Raw genomic sequence first — 13,060 nt, forward strand, 5'->3', positions numbered from 1 at the left:
AGGACTTAATCTGCTTTTAGACAAGAATAAAAACAGCATAAAGATTTCTAGTCAGATTGAAATAAACTGACGTTTACGTCAAATACCTTCAGATATAGGAGAAATTGTTTCTAAAGCTAAAATTGTTGTAATTTTTTAAAATTACTTCTAAAATAATTATCACAGTGAAAATATGGTCCAGAATTCATAAAAACTAAATAAAAAGAACTCATGAAAGCCAGCATGGATTCATGCTTGGTGTGGCGCGCATGCGCAGATATGCGGGGTAATTCACCCCAAAAGTTGTCTACTCAGGTTGGGTGTTTAATTCCGACAGTAAGGAGTGGGAAGCTTTGTTTCATGTAATAATGTGCATAATAAAACGCTTCTTGATGAACACCAACATGTAACAGGAGGACAATGTTGTAGACGTAAAGCCGAAGTTGTTGCTGGAGCGCTACCTGCCAGACTAAACCGAGGGATTAGTAGCACACTGATGACGTTGACGCCGGAGTAGCTTTCGTGTGTGGCGGAAGATGGCTGACAGCGTAGCTTTGGTAGCCAAAAGATGCGACTCTGGCTCTTTGTCGTCTGTGAGCATGGAGACCATCTCCGGGCTGACGGAGCTGGACGACCTGGAGCGGGTTTACCAGCAGCTCTGTACCGAGGAGGTTCGTATCGGAGGCAGAGCTCAGTCTGTTACCTACGTCACCATGTAAACTTCCGCGACGCCGCTGCCTTCAGGCACAGAGCTAACAAAATCCGCTGTTGATTAATTAACAGAGGATCTGGACCAAAGCTACCACTCTGTGTTTTAGAAACTACTGCATTGTTCTGTGTTAAAACCCGTATTAGAATTAATTACAGCGGAGTTTAGCAAAAACAATAAAACAGTCAAAGCTGTGTGTTAAAATCTGGATAGCAATCCAGACTTTTCAAGTCAAATCAACCAAATAAACTTTAGCCATTGAACAGAACATTCTTTAATTGTTCTGTTTGTTGTGCTATTTTATTGCAAATTATAATTTAATCACTGTTAAAACATGAGTACCTACCGCATAGAGACGTCAGGAGTTGTAAGTGATTGGGTGTTGTGCGTGGAATTGAGGAAAACAATAAAACACATTACAGACGACCAGGACAAACAACCTACTGCACATATTTTCTTATTTATGTGTTATAGTTCTTAATAAAACATATAACGTGTGATAACTGGAGTCACATGGTTAAATCTGCCAGGAAATCCCTGATGGATGCATCTCTATGTTTGAGTCTCGCTAAAGATTTCTGCACCCAATGGTGAAATTCACTTTCTGCTTGTAGAGGCCTTATAGAGGTTTATATAATAAAGCCGAGGAAAACGCTTAGTTAGATTATTGGGAAATACGTTTTCATTGTTTATTGAGAGGTAAATGATTGGCCCATAGTAGAAATTTTTCTCAGATTTTATTCCCCATATAAACATAGAGAGTTTGTGCTTTACAACCTGCTATAGATTTTTTTTTCTTTTTTTTTGCAGGACATCTTAGCTCCTAATTTGTATAGTAAGAGTTTTAGAAAGATTTCAGTATAGCGTAGGTTGTGCACAAGCTATTAGACAATTTAGAGTAGCTCCTAAAATCAAATGAAAGCAACTAACAGTCGCTGTTTCTGGGGAGAATATAACATGGCCGCAACAGAACATTTATTTGTTTAGAAAATCTTTTTGTGTGTTTACATTCTTTAAAAAAACCCTCTATTTTTAGTTTTTGGTTGTTTTTGTTTGTTTGGTTTTTTTTGCTCCAAGACATCATCAAATGAGCAAAAGTAAACTCTTGAAATATACATTTGAGTATATGAATTTATTATATGTGACTAAGTTGATGTTTTGTTGAGTTAGACCTTTATGCACACGTCTTGTGATTGTACTGCATGCATGCTGCTTAATTTAAAAATACTTGTGTTTGTTCTGTTTCTTACAGACAGAAGTGGATGCTGAGCTCGACAGGCTGGTGGGACAGGAGGGGAGCATTCACACAAAGATGCTGGCACTGCAGAGGATGGGGTAAAGGCTTAATAAATCTGTTTGAGCTTCACTGAGCTCTTCTGAGGTCTTTATTAATATATATATATAGTTGATGTGCTTAATTGTTTCCTTACAGACCGAATCTACAGCTGATTGGAGGAGATGCCAGCCAGCTGTCAGGCATGATCACTTTCACCTGCAGTCTGGCTGAAAATGTCAGCCGAAAAGTCAGACAGCTAGACCTGGCAAAAGTAAGTGCACCTCTTTTATTTTTTTTTAAAGTGGAGACTTTGATAATTAATGCATATGTCTAAAGGTCTTATTTTCATTTTTTGTTTTGTTTGTAGACCCGGCTTTATAACGTCATCCAGCGCGCTGACGACATCCTGGACCTGAAGTTCTGCACTGACGGCGTTCAGACGGCGCTGCGTAACGAAGACTATGAACAGGCGGCTGCTCACATCCACCGCTACCTTTCTCTGGACCAATCAGTAATCGAGTTGAGCCGTCAGGGAGAAGAAAGTACGAGGCTTCTTATTTACTGTTTTGTGTTGCCATGGAAACACGCTCAGTGTTAATTTTGTACTTTTTGGTTGTTTTCCTGTCTTCATGTTTAGCATCTAATTTTTGCTACCATGTCAGCCTGCCCCGGATTGTGCATCTCAGTTCTAACGCTTAAAATATGACCATTATATCTAACCGTTGCATTTTACCAGCTGGAAGTATTTCTCTCAAATTTTTGTTTTCAGTAGATAAACTCTGACAGTCGTAATGTATCATTTCTGAACAGGCAGCGCTGTGGACGCCAGTCTGGTGATGCTGCAGGAGGCGGAGCAGAAGCTGAAGGTGATCGTGGCAGAGAAGCTCGATGAGGCTGTAGCGGCCGTCGACCTGGCTCAAGTGGAAAGGTTCTTCAAGATCTTCCCTCTGCTGGGCCTCCACCAGCAGGGTCTGGCCCGGTTCGGCCAGTACCTGTGCAGTCAGGTGGGTTCCGGCAGAGCTGCTAAGGCGCTGGATGGGAAAGAGGTTATCAATCAGTCAGTCACATTTTATTTGTATAGCACATTTCAGCAACAAGGCATTTCGAGATGCTTTTTGTCAATTCCCATCTTTACAGATCAGAATGTTGGTTAATGTTTCATTAATAATGTTTCAGAAGCATTATGGCTTTTTGGTCAAGATTTAAAGGAACTCAGTATTTTGGCTGTTTTGCAGTTTTCTGGACGTTTGTTCCAGAGTTGTGGAGCATAGAAGATGAATGCTGCTTCTCCGTGTTTGGTTCTGATTCTGGGATGCAAAGGAGACCAGAACCAGAAGACCTGAGAGGGCTGGAAGGTTGCTATGACAACAGCAGATCTTTAATGTGTTGTTGTGCTAAACCATTTAGTGATTTATAAACTAAGAGCAGTATCTCTGAGCTACAGCGAGCCAGTGTAGGGACTTTAGAACTGGAGTAATGTGCTCCATCTTTTTGGTTTTAGTGAGAATGCGATCTTTCTAGATCAGCTGCAGCTGTCTGTCTGATTTTTTTTTTTTAGGCAGACCTGTTATTTCTGATTGCTCCGCCTTTTTTATTCTACAGTCTTCCCGGAAAAGTGTCTCCGTCTTGTTGCGAGATTCTCGTAGTTCCAGTTCATCGCGGGATGATTTGAGAAACTTTTTGTGTATTTTTTCCACACAGCTCGCCTCCAAAGCTGAGGAGAACCTGCTGTTGGCGACAGGAGGCGATCTGGGAGAGAAGAGAGCTCTGCTGATATTTGCAGACACTTTGACGCTGCTGCTGGAAGGTGAGAATCCGCCCTCTGCATGCCCGCCTGGGTTCTCGCTCATTACACGACGACTCCAATAATGTGATGGTTTCTGCTCACAGGCATCGCTCGTGTCGTTGAGACTCATCAGCCCATAGTGGAGACGTATTACGGTCCGGGCCATCTGTACACCCTCATCACTCACCTGCAGCAGGAATGCGACCGGCAGGCCCAGAAAATTGTTGATAAGTTCATCCAGCAGAGAGGATACCACAACAAGGTGTGTGTTGCACCTGAGCTGTATGGTTTCTGCTCTTGATGTCGGCTCCTTGTGACCCTTTTTCCTCCAGTTCCAGATTGTCCAGACCAGCATGATGAAGAGCGTTCCAGGGGAGAGGATCGAGCCGAGGTCTGCTTTATGTTCAGCCCGTGTGTCTCTGTAGTGGTTTAATTAAGAGAAGTACTGCAGAAAATAACAAATTACCGTATTTTTCAGACTATAATCCGCTACTTTTTTCCCACGCTTTGAACCATGCGGCTTATAGCCCGCTGCTGCTTTTCTGTGAATTTTTCTTCAACCACCAGGGGGCTCTGTAGCACGAAGTGAATCACTGGAAGTCAAAATTGGAAATCAAAGAAGAAAGTGCTAATTTTCATTTAGAACAAGCACATGCTAGCAGCAGGCACAACGGAGACATTTATTCAAACCCATATGATGCCGCTTTTAAGTTGAAGGCTGTCGATCTGCCCGTAAGCTCGGCGTGAACGAATCCATGGTTCGGCGTTGGAGACGCAGGGCTGCGTCCTTAATAGCAGATTTATTAAGAGCGGCGGAGATATCCGCGGCTTATAGTCCGGTGCGGCTTATATATGTACATTTTCAGTTTTTGTTTAGTTTTGCTTTTTTAAATTGTTGGTGCGGCTTATAATAAGGCGCCTCTATAGTTCGGAAAATACAGTAATTAGAAAATCACATCAAGTCAGGCAGCCCCGGATTGGTATGGTTTTCTTTTGTCACATATAAAATGTGCTGGGACACAGGGAGGCCTGTCATGATAACAATGAATTGTTTCAGAACTTATTGCGATAAACGATAATATTGTTGTTTTGAGACCATGTTCAAGTAACATAGTGGCAAGTTCACCCTTTCGAATATCAGTAAATCTAATTTCAAACAAACATTTAACACTGAAGCTGAAGGACATTTTACATATCTTAGATAAATTAACAAAACAACAAATTAAATGGATACTGAAGTCTGTAAACAAACTTTTCCTCCAGAAAAGTGGCTAATTGAGACCAACACATCAAACTGAAGCCTTTTGTTGTCCAGTCTTTGGTAGAAAGAGAGAAAACAAAAAAAAACAAACATGCAAATGGGAATTATAGAGCTTGTTTTAATTCATCTTGCAATTGATTTATTGCTTATTGTGACAGGCTTACTCGCATGCCGCTCCGACTGTAACCAAACACATCGGCTCTTTAGACAAAAGTTATAGATAAAGTCAATCCACTGTCATCGCTGTGTCATGATTTAGAAAAATAATCTAATGAGCTTTGACAGCCTCGTTAGTTTTTGTTCTCATAAATGCATCAATTATATTTGTTGAAGCCGCAGTCGAGTCATCAGAATCACCATCAATCAGACAGCTTTTATTTTTAAAAACTCTGGAACTCATTACCATCTGATTTTAAGACCAAGACTGACATTAAAATATTCACTTCAAGGCTTAAGAACTGACAAAAGATGAACCGGAACTGTATTCATTTTTAAATATTATAATTGTTTTGATTCAGTACTTTTAAATCCATTGTTTACTATTTCTTTTGGATTGTTTTATTCTGTTTACTTTTCATTTAAACCGTGAAAGGTCCTTCTGGGGTCGGGTGTCGCAAATTAACTTTGGATATAAACTCTGTGATGTTTCTTGTAAAATAAATAAACGGTAAAATAAAAAAATCTCCTGTCGAACAGGGAGCTGGACCCCGTGCTGACAGAAGTGACGCTGATGAACGCCAGGGCGGAGCTGTACCTGCGCTTCCTGCGTCGCCGCATAATGGCCGACTTTGAGGTTGGAGATGGTCAGAGCATCACACCAGGTAGTTTTATCACGAGACAGGAGTTTTGTTCCAAATATTCCTTTGTTTTGGTTGTTGTTTTTAGCTGCTCCATTATTTTCTCCAAAAACTGTCAGAGCACCAGCAGAATGTGGAGAAGCTAATCAAGCACTGTTTGCTGAGCACCAGGATGCAGGAGCTGATTGGATATTACATCCCAATGGAGGAGTACTACATGAGAGAGTCGGTCAACAAGGTCAGGCTCACGAAGCATCACATCTGTTGTCAAAATAATCTCCAAAACCTTTCAACGCTCACAAAAACTCTGGAATGAGTCAAACTGGAGAATTTGCTTCATAAACTACAATTCAAATTCACACAAAATGACATGGAAATAGTTTTCAAATTCAAAGTTATGGCAGTAAGATATTTCTAAAAAGCTTTTTTTTTAAATCACATCTTTTGCTTTCAATGCTTATTTTGAAGTAGAATGAAATAGAATAATTCACTGATGTACAGCAGAGTAGAAAACTGCCTTTGGCTGAGCGGCATGCAAGATAAATGTAGAAAAAGTTTAAAAGCGACGCCACTGTTTTCAGACAGAACTGAAGTTGATGGGACGGATTATCATCCATCTTAATCTTAATACCATCTTCTATTCTATGATAATTCGCAAAAAAAAAAAAAAAATGTACAACACTTTTAAAGAGATGCAACTGTAATTTCAGCAAAAGGTGGTTCTACTATGTTTAGATCTAGGGGAGCTGAACACAAATGCATGCCACACTTTTCAGATAAAAAAAAAAAAATGTTGAAACCCACTAACTCTTCCTTCCTCTTCCTCATTATATGTGACTTTTTGTTGGTTTGTCACATAAAATCCCAGTAAAATGCATCAAAGTCTGTGATTGTGATTAGGCCTGTCGCGATAAACAATCAATTAATCGCTCAGCACAATTTTTTATTGTGACGGGCCTAATTGTGATGTGACAAAATGTAAAAAAAATTTTAAAAAGTTTCCAGGGTGTGAATACTTTTTAAAGAACTGTGCGTCCTAAGTTACCGACCTGCTGCCAAGGAACCAAATTAGTTCCAGTTCATTGCAGTTTTTCCAGAACCTGTACTGTGATTTTTATTTTTGCTTTCTACAGAGCGCTCTTTGAAACTCGTAACCAAATATTTTGTTTTCATTTCTATTAATACATAGTTCAGTTGATGATCGGATTATTTGATTCAGGAGTCTTAACGCCGACACATTTACAGATGCCGACCTTCAGGCTTTACGCTCGACTCTTCTGTTCCAAACATTTCCATGTTGATTCATTCTTCAAACCCATTTCTCCTTTTTGCTGAATATAAATGTTAAACTCCTATTTTTTTGTTTTGAACGACTCGGTTTCTCAGGGATGCTCTGCTTTATGTCCCAAGTTACCGACCTGATTCCAGTTAAATGAATTACTTCCAGTTTGTTAGACTTGTTTCGACGCCTCATTATGAGATTCGCCCCCTGGGGCATTCGTAGAGGTTTCTAATCCTGCTGTGCCTTGCCTCTTGTTGTTAGTAGACAGGCTGTCCAGAGAAGAGCCACACATTTAACAGCAATATGATTCTTCTATTACTGTTTTTTTCTAAGTTATGCTGCTGACGTTAAGCAAAAAATATCATAGATTGCATTGTGACGCTATAAAGCAGGAATTGTTTCTGTGACGCCATGGATCTTAAAGTTTTGTGAGCACAACATGACTGTGTTGTGAGTAATACATTTTTGTCTGAATTGTAAAAACAATTAGACGTGAATGAAAGTAAAACGGTGTTTGTGGAGGCTATTTGTTTTCTTATCCTTTCAATTATTCAGCTCTTTACCAAAACATTTTAGTCTGTGGAGTTCAGAAGAAGTCAAATATTTGATGTATTTTCTTTGTCTCTGCTTGAGTCCAAGAGCTGCAGGCTGCATCAGATTTTAATTCATTTATTTTATTCTAATCTTTCTTCTTTAAGGATTCAACTTTATTGTCATACCAGCTCACATTTGCATGTTTATGGTACAAAATCTGGACTCAGGTCCCAGTTTAACATAAATAAATAGATTTTAGAAAATGATGCTGAAATTAGCTTTGCTAAATGCTAAATACACACGTGAAAGCAAGAGATGGTGCATAATAGTGCATGATACTGACTTATTAATGTGAAATTATGCTGCCTAATTTTTACATAACTTATTAATTACTCTGACCTTCTTCAGGCTGTTACCATGGATACTTACGAGAAGGGTCAGCTGACCAGCAGCATGGTGGACGACTGTTTCTACATCGTTAAAAAGTGCATCAGCAGAGCGTTGTCCAGCTCCAACATCGACTGCCTCTGCGCCATGATCAACCACGCCAACTCTCTGCTGGAGTCAGACTTCAGGTGACTCCTCAGCCTCTCCACCAGACACCATTAAAAGACTGTTTACAAACCGTTGCCACTTGTCTGACCTCTGTCCTCCTTCCCTGCTGCCAGAGAGGTGTTGTACAACAAGCTGCGGCAGGGCTTCCCGGCCACGACGCTCCAGGACATCCAGCGGGGCGTCAGCAGCGCCGTCAGCCTGATGCAGAGCAGCTTGCAGCAGGGCAAGTTTAACACGCTGGGCATTGAGAGCACCGAAAACGCCAAGGCTGCCTTCCTGGTAAGATGATCGGAGACACCGCCGTGCGCGGCTCTCACTTCTATTTGCTAGTAAAATCCCCTCCATATGGAGGTTTGCAGCTAACAGCCGAGGCAAAAGGTGATTAAAATCTTTGGCTTCAGGATATAGACAAAAGCAAAAACAATTATTTATACCGCTCTGAAAAAAAGGAAGAGACCATTTAAAATAATCAGTTTCTCTTATTTCACTCTCTATAGATACTGATATTGAGTAAAATGAACATTGTTCTTTTATTCTATCAACTACTGAAAATGTGTCTCTGAAATTCCAAGCAAAAATGTTGTATTTATTTGCAGAAAGTAACAAAAAAATAACGAGAAAGATGCAGCGCTTTCAGACCTCAAATAATGCAAAGAAAACTAGTTCATATTCATCCACTAACAACAATACTAATGTTTTAACTCAGGAAGAGTTCAGAAATCAATATCTGGTAGAATAACCAGGAGGTTTTCAATACGGTTCAGAGCAGTGGACTCTTTATTTTTTCCAGAGTTGTATATTAGCATGAAAATCTGGTCCAATAGAGCCCGATGAAGTCCGACTGATGCCAAATATTTTTTGTAGAGATTATAACGCATATCAGATAGTAAAAAAGAGAGGAAGCTCAAAAAAAACTTGTTGTTGGTTGATAATTGACTGAAAGTAGCAGGAGTTTTTAGTTTTTTATTCCTTTAAGGGCACTTCAAGTTTCACATTTTGCGTGTTTTTCTATTTACATTTGGGTTTCTACTGATCCTAAAAATATTTCAAGTGCTTAAAAATTTTTTTTTTAAAAACAGCCATCCAATTTTTAGCAACAAGTTAACTTTTTGGTGTCTGGAAAATGAGTCTTTTAAAAAACTTCCAGAATGCAACGTCACAAATCAGCACCAACCCAGTGAAGCCCAGTTCATTACCTAGCAACCCCAGAAGAGTTCTGCCCGTCACCTAGCAACCCAAGTTGAGCTCCAGCACATTTTGGTCAACTGGTTTAACCCTTCTAGGCCAAACGGGAGACGTTGCGCTTTTCAGCCAGTATCGGGTTATTACGGTAATTTCACCCCGGCGGAAGCAGGGAGTGAAATTAATCTCATAAGACGCTCTTTTACAGTAATAGACGGTAAATTACAAAAATAACTTGCTGGATATTGAAGGTTCCAGTTGTTATGGATAATAAATGGGCAATTATTTTTACTCAAAGGACATTTAAAGAACTGTGTACAATTAAAATAAGCAACAATATCCAGGCGGAGATTTGAAACTTATGACTCAAAGGCTTAACTGCAGACTGGTTTTGTATCGCCGATAGACCTACCAACCCGGTTCAAGGAAGCAGAATGGGTCACCTGTAATGAATTGGTCAAAAATGTCTTCTTCAGCATTTCATCTGGCAATCAGAGCTTAGCTAGAGAATATTGTGCGGTTCTGATCTCTGTCTGGTGCAGTTCTGTTCAATCCTTAGCTTGCTTTTCAAACGCAGGTCACTCTGAATAACGTGGAGGTTTGCAGTGAGAATATCACAACGCTAAAGAGAAACCTAGAGGTAAAAGGCTCATTTCTCCCGTTTCTTTAGGAAAATTTCTCCACAGGTTGAAGAAGCAGATATTTTCTTTCTCCTTTTCCTGGCAGAACGACTGCTCCAAGCTGTTCAGCCAGGGAGTCGGATCTGGTGAAAAAGCAAAGATTGAAAGCTGCTTGTCCGACCTCATCGGCACTTCTGCAAAGTTCAAGGATCTATTACAGGTTAGACACGCGCACAAAACGATGAATAAATGTCAATAATTCTCCGCAGACTAAGCCAAATCTATTCTGACTTAGACTTTAATGTTCTTAGCTCAATATTTAACCCGACTTTTATTTCTATTTAGGAGGGTCTAACAGAGTTGAACACGACAGCTGTAAAGCCTCAAGTCAAGCCCTGGATCAGCAGCTTTCTATCCATCTCCCACAACATAGAGGAGGTTCTGCTCACCTCACATTTCCGCACAGAAAACAACCAGAAGTCGGGTTTGTTTTTGTTTTTAATTGTGGCCGGTCTTCACAGGAAGAGTTTAATGACTATGAAGCTAACGACCCCTGGGTGCAGCAGCTCATCGTTAACCTGGAGCAGCTTATGGCAGAGTTCAAGGTAAGGAACATCAAAGTAGCTGATTTCTGACCGGATTAATTATGTTTTTGTAATCGTTATGGTTCTCCTCCCCAGACCGCCCTCAGTCCTGTCATCTACGACACTCTGACCAGCCTGATGACCAGCCTGATCTCTGTAGAGCTGGAGAAAACCGTGCTCAAATGCTCCTTCAGCAGGGTAAGCAGCTGCTTTTGGCCACAGGGTGGCGCCAAACTTTCCCTGCGCATTTGAAAAGTTGCAGTGATTTGCTAATGAATCCTGCTGGCTTGTGGTTATTGCATTTGCTGTTGCAGCTGGGAGGGCTGCAGTTTGATAAAGAGCTGCGGTCTCTGGTGGCGTACCTCACCACGGTCACCACCTGGACCATCAGAGACAAGTTCGCTCGCCTCACGCAGATGGCCACCATCCTCAACCTGGAGCGGGTAACTCAGATTCACACCAACACACTTAAAACCTGTTGTGGCGTTGCACTTCTTCTGGTTTCACTGGTTTTAAGTGTTAATTGTTACAATTACTTTTCGTGTACAGAAACTATATTACTGAACTTTCTAGATAAGAAGAATCTTAACCTTAATTGCAACAATTGAGGTCAGACCAAATATTACTTTTACTAGTTGTAGCTGTGAAGAATATCAATAAATGAATTAACTTTGCCTAAAAAAATAAAGCATATGATGGGTTACAAATACATACTTAAGATTTCTTATTAGAAATACAAGCATGTTTTCTCTAGAGCCTCTGACCTTTAAAGTCTTTGCTAAGGAGATAAAAATAGTTAAAGGATGCAGTAAGCCCAAATACATGATGACTATAAAATGGCCTTTAAGCATGAGCCTGTATGAAATATTCACTGTGTGATAATCTTATTTAAAAACACAGCTGTCTCATGGTATTCACTCAAAAATGTAAAATGACTCAAATGATTTCATTTAAAACAGGTAACTATTAATATCGCACCTTTAGTTTTGTTATATTGCGATGTTGAATTTTATTTTGATACATGAGTTTAAACACCAGGTAAATTTAGTTGTTTTGAAGAACTTATTGCACAGTGTGTCTAATCTGTTTTGCATTTCTCGTCTTAATAAAGTAACAGTTGGAGAAAAACACGCTAGCTGCTTCAGACGTCCAGTTAGTTACTCACCAAATGCAAATAAGAGGGGTGGGTGATGCTTCCTTAGCTTCCATGTTGTTTATAACTGGAAATCAGTACTCTCAGCAACAGGTGGGAGAGGGGCAACTGTGTAACTCAGTGACTCAATACAGGCTGGAAATGCTCTGGCACTTTCTCTCCGCTGGCTCATTCAAGGGGATAAAAAATGTCTGTGGAAGGACGTACATCCTTAAAAAGTCTTAAATTGATGTATCTAAAATTAAAATGTCTTACTTTTTTATGTGACTGAATTTAAGTTGGCCTTAAATATGTTGATCGGTTAAGAGTATTTAGTCATGTTGTATGTCTTTTTCTCTCTTCTTATGGGACATTGAGTGTGACTGGATAGTTGAGCCTACCGCTAACTAGCTGCTAATTAGCTAATTAGCAGCTAGTTAACTAGCTAATTAGCAGCTAGAGGCTATCAGCTAGTTTTTTTGGCATCCATCATCGATAAGTGCAAACCTAATGTCAGTTGACTGGATGAAGTTCGTACATTTCTGTGGAGATAAAGGTCTTAAATGTACCTCATACTGGTCTTTAAAAGACTTAAATTTGAGTTGGTAAAACCTGCAGAAACACTGCTAACATAATCATTAAAATTGTGTCCAAATCAAAACTGTTTCCTCTTTGTGCATCGTTTTATTTTTCTTAAGTTCAAATTTAATCAGTCTTATGTTTTTTAGTTTTCATGTGTTTAAAAAAATGTCAAAACTAAGGAATTTAAAGGTGGAGTGAGATCAACATTGCCTAGCTTTCCGTCTCTTTGGTAGCATCTTGAGGGTTTTGCTTATCTGTCCTGCAGGTGACTGAGATCTTGGACTACTGGGGTCCTAACTCAGGCCCGCTGACATGGCGGCTGACCCCCGCCGAGGTGCGTCAGGTTCTGGCTTTGCGGATCGACTTCAGAAGCGAAGATATCAAGAGGCTGCGACTCTAGATAACGAGCTAGTGGCCGTCTGCAATGGTGAAGCACATGGGAGGAAAAAGAAAAACTCTAAACAGATGTGTGCGCGACACAAAACAAACACCCTGTTTGTTCCTCAGTGGTGTTTTTTTTTGTTTTTTTTTGCAGTTTGCCCAGCTGATCCCAGTCTGCATCAGTTCCAGCTGAGCTTCCAGAGACGCGGTTTCACAGCAGCGACGGCGAGCGGCCTGATCTTTAGTTAACTGTAAAATGTGTAATTAAAATCATAAATGTGTGACTGTATTACAGTGGAGTATTTTTAACTTGTAGCGGGGCCGAGAGAGAAACGGGGACACACCGGGAGCGTGGAGTGGAGCTGTGGGGCCGCTGGTGCAGCAGAGCAGTAATGAACGT

General features: G+C 40.3%; 1 protein-coding gene across 2 annotated transcripts; it reads left to right on the plus strand.

Annotated features, from left to right (window-relative positions):
• Positions 1 to 483: 483 nt before the first annotated feature.
• Positions 484 to 12,949, plus strand: cog4 (component of oligomeric golgi complex 4). 2 transcript variants are annotated; one of them, XM_032561373.1, is made up of 20 exons: positions 484 to 650; positions 1,941 to 2,023; positions 2,121 to 2,235; positions 2,332 to 2,506; positions 2,775 to 2,968; positions 3,666 to 3,771; positions 3,855 to 4,012; positions 4,083 to 4,141; positions 5,708 to 5,832; positions 5,928 to 6,046; positions 8,033 to 8,199; positions 8,293 to 8,458; positions 9,939 to 10,001; positions 10,088 to 10,201; positions 10,327 to 10,419; positions 10,503 to 10,586; positions 10,662 to 10,763; positions 10,880 to 11,008; positions 12,545 to 12,706; positions 12,815 to 12,949. In XM_032561373.1, exons 1-19 carry the CDS (start codon positions 516 to 518, stop codon positions 12,677 to 12,679), a joined length of 2,322 nt encoding a protein of 773 aa, XP_032417264.1. In that variant the 5' UTR covers positions 484 to 515; the 3' UTR covers positions 12,680 to 12,706; positions 12,815 to 12,949. The 2 variants fall into 2 exon arrangements, with proteins under 2 accessions (XP_032417264.1, XP_032417263.1); XM_032561372.1 differs by having other exon boundaries at positions 486 to 694.
• The last annotated feature ends 111 nt before the right edge of the window (positions 12,950 to 13,060 follow it).

Source organism: Xiphophorus hellerii, chromosome 4, assembly GCF_003331165.1.
Source record: "Xiphophorus hellerii strain 12219 chromosome 4, Xiphophorus_hellerii-4.1, whole genome shotgun sequence".
Classification (NCBI taxonomy): Eukaryota; Metazoa; Chordata; class Actinopteri; order Cyprinodontiformes; family Poeciliidae; genus Xiphophorus; species Xiphophorus hellerii.

Coding starts and splice junctions, on each gene's coding strand:
- cog4 (XM_032561372.1), top strand. CDS start 548: ATGCGACTCTGGCTCTTTGTCGTCTGTGAGCATGGAGACCATCTCCGG. Junction 695..1,940: donor TCTGTTACCTACGTCACCAT/GTAAACTTCCGC, acceptor TGTTTCTTACAG/ACAGAAGTGGATGCTGAGCT. Junction 11,009..12,544: donor CCATCCTCAACCTGGAGCGG/GTAACTCAGATT, acceptor TCTGTCCTGCAG/GTGACTGAGATCTTGGACTA.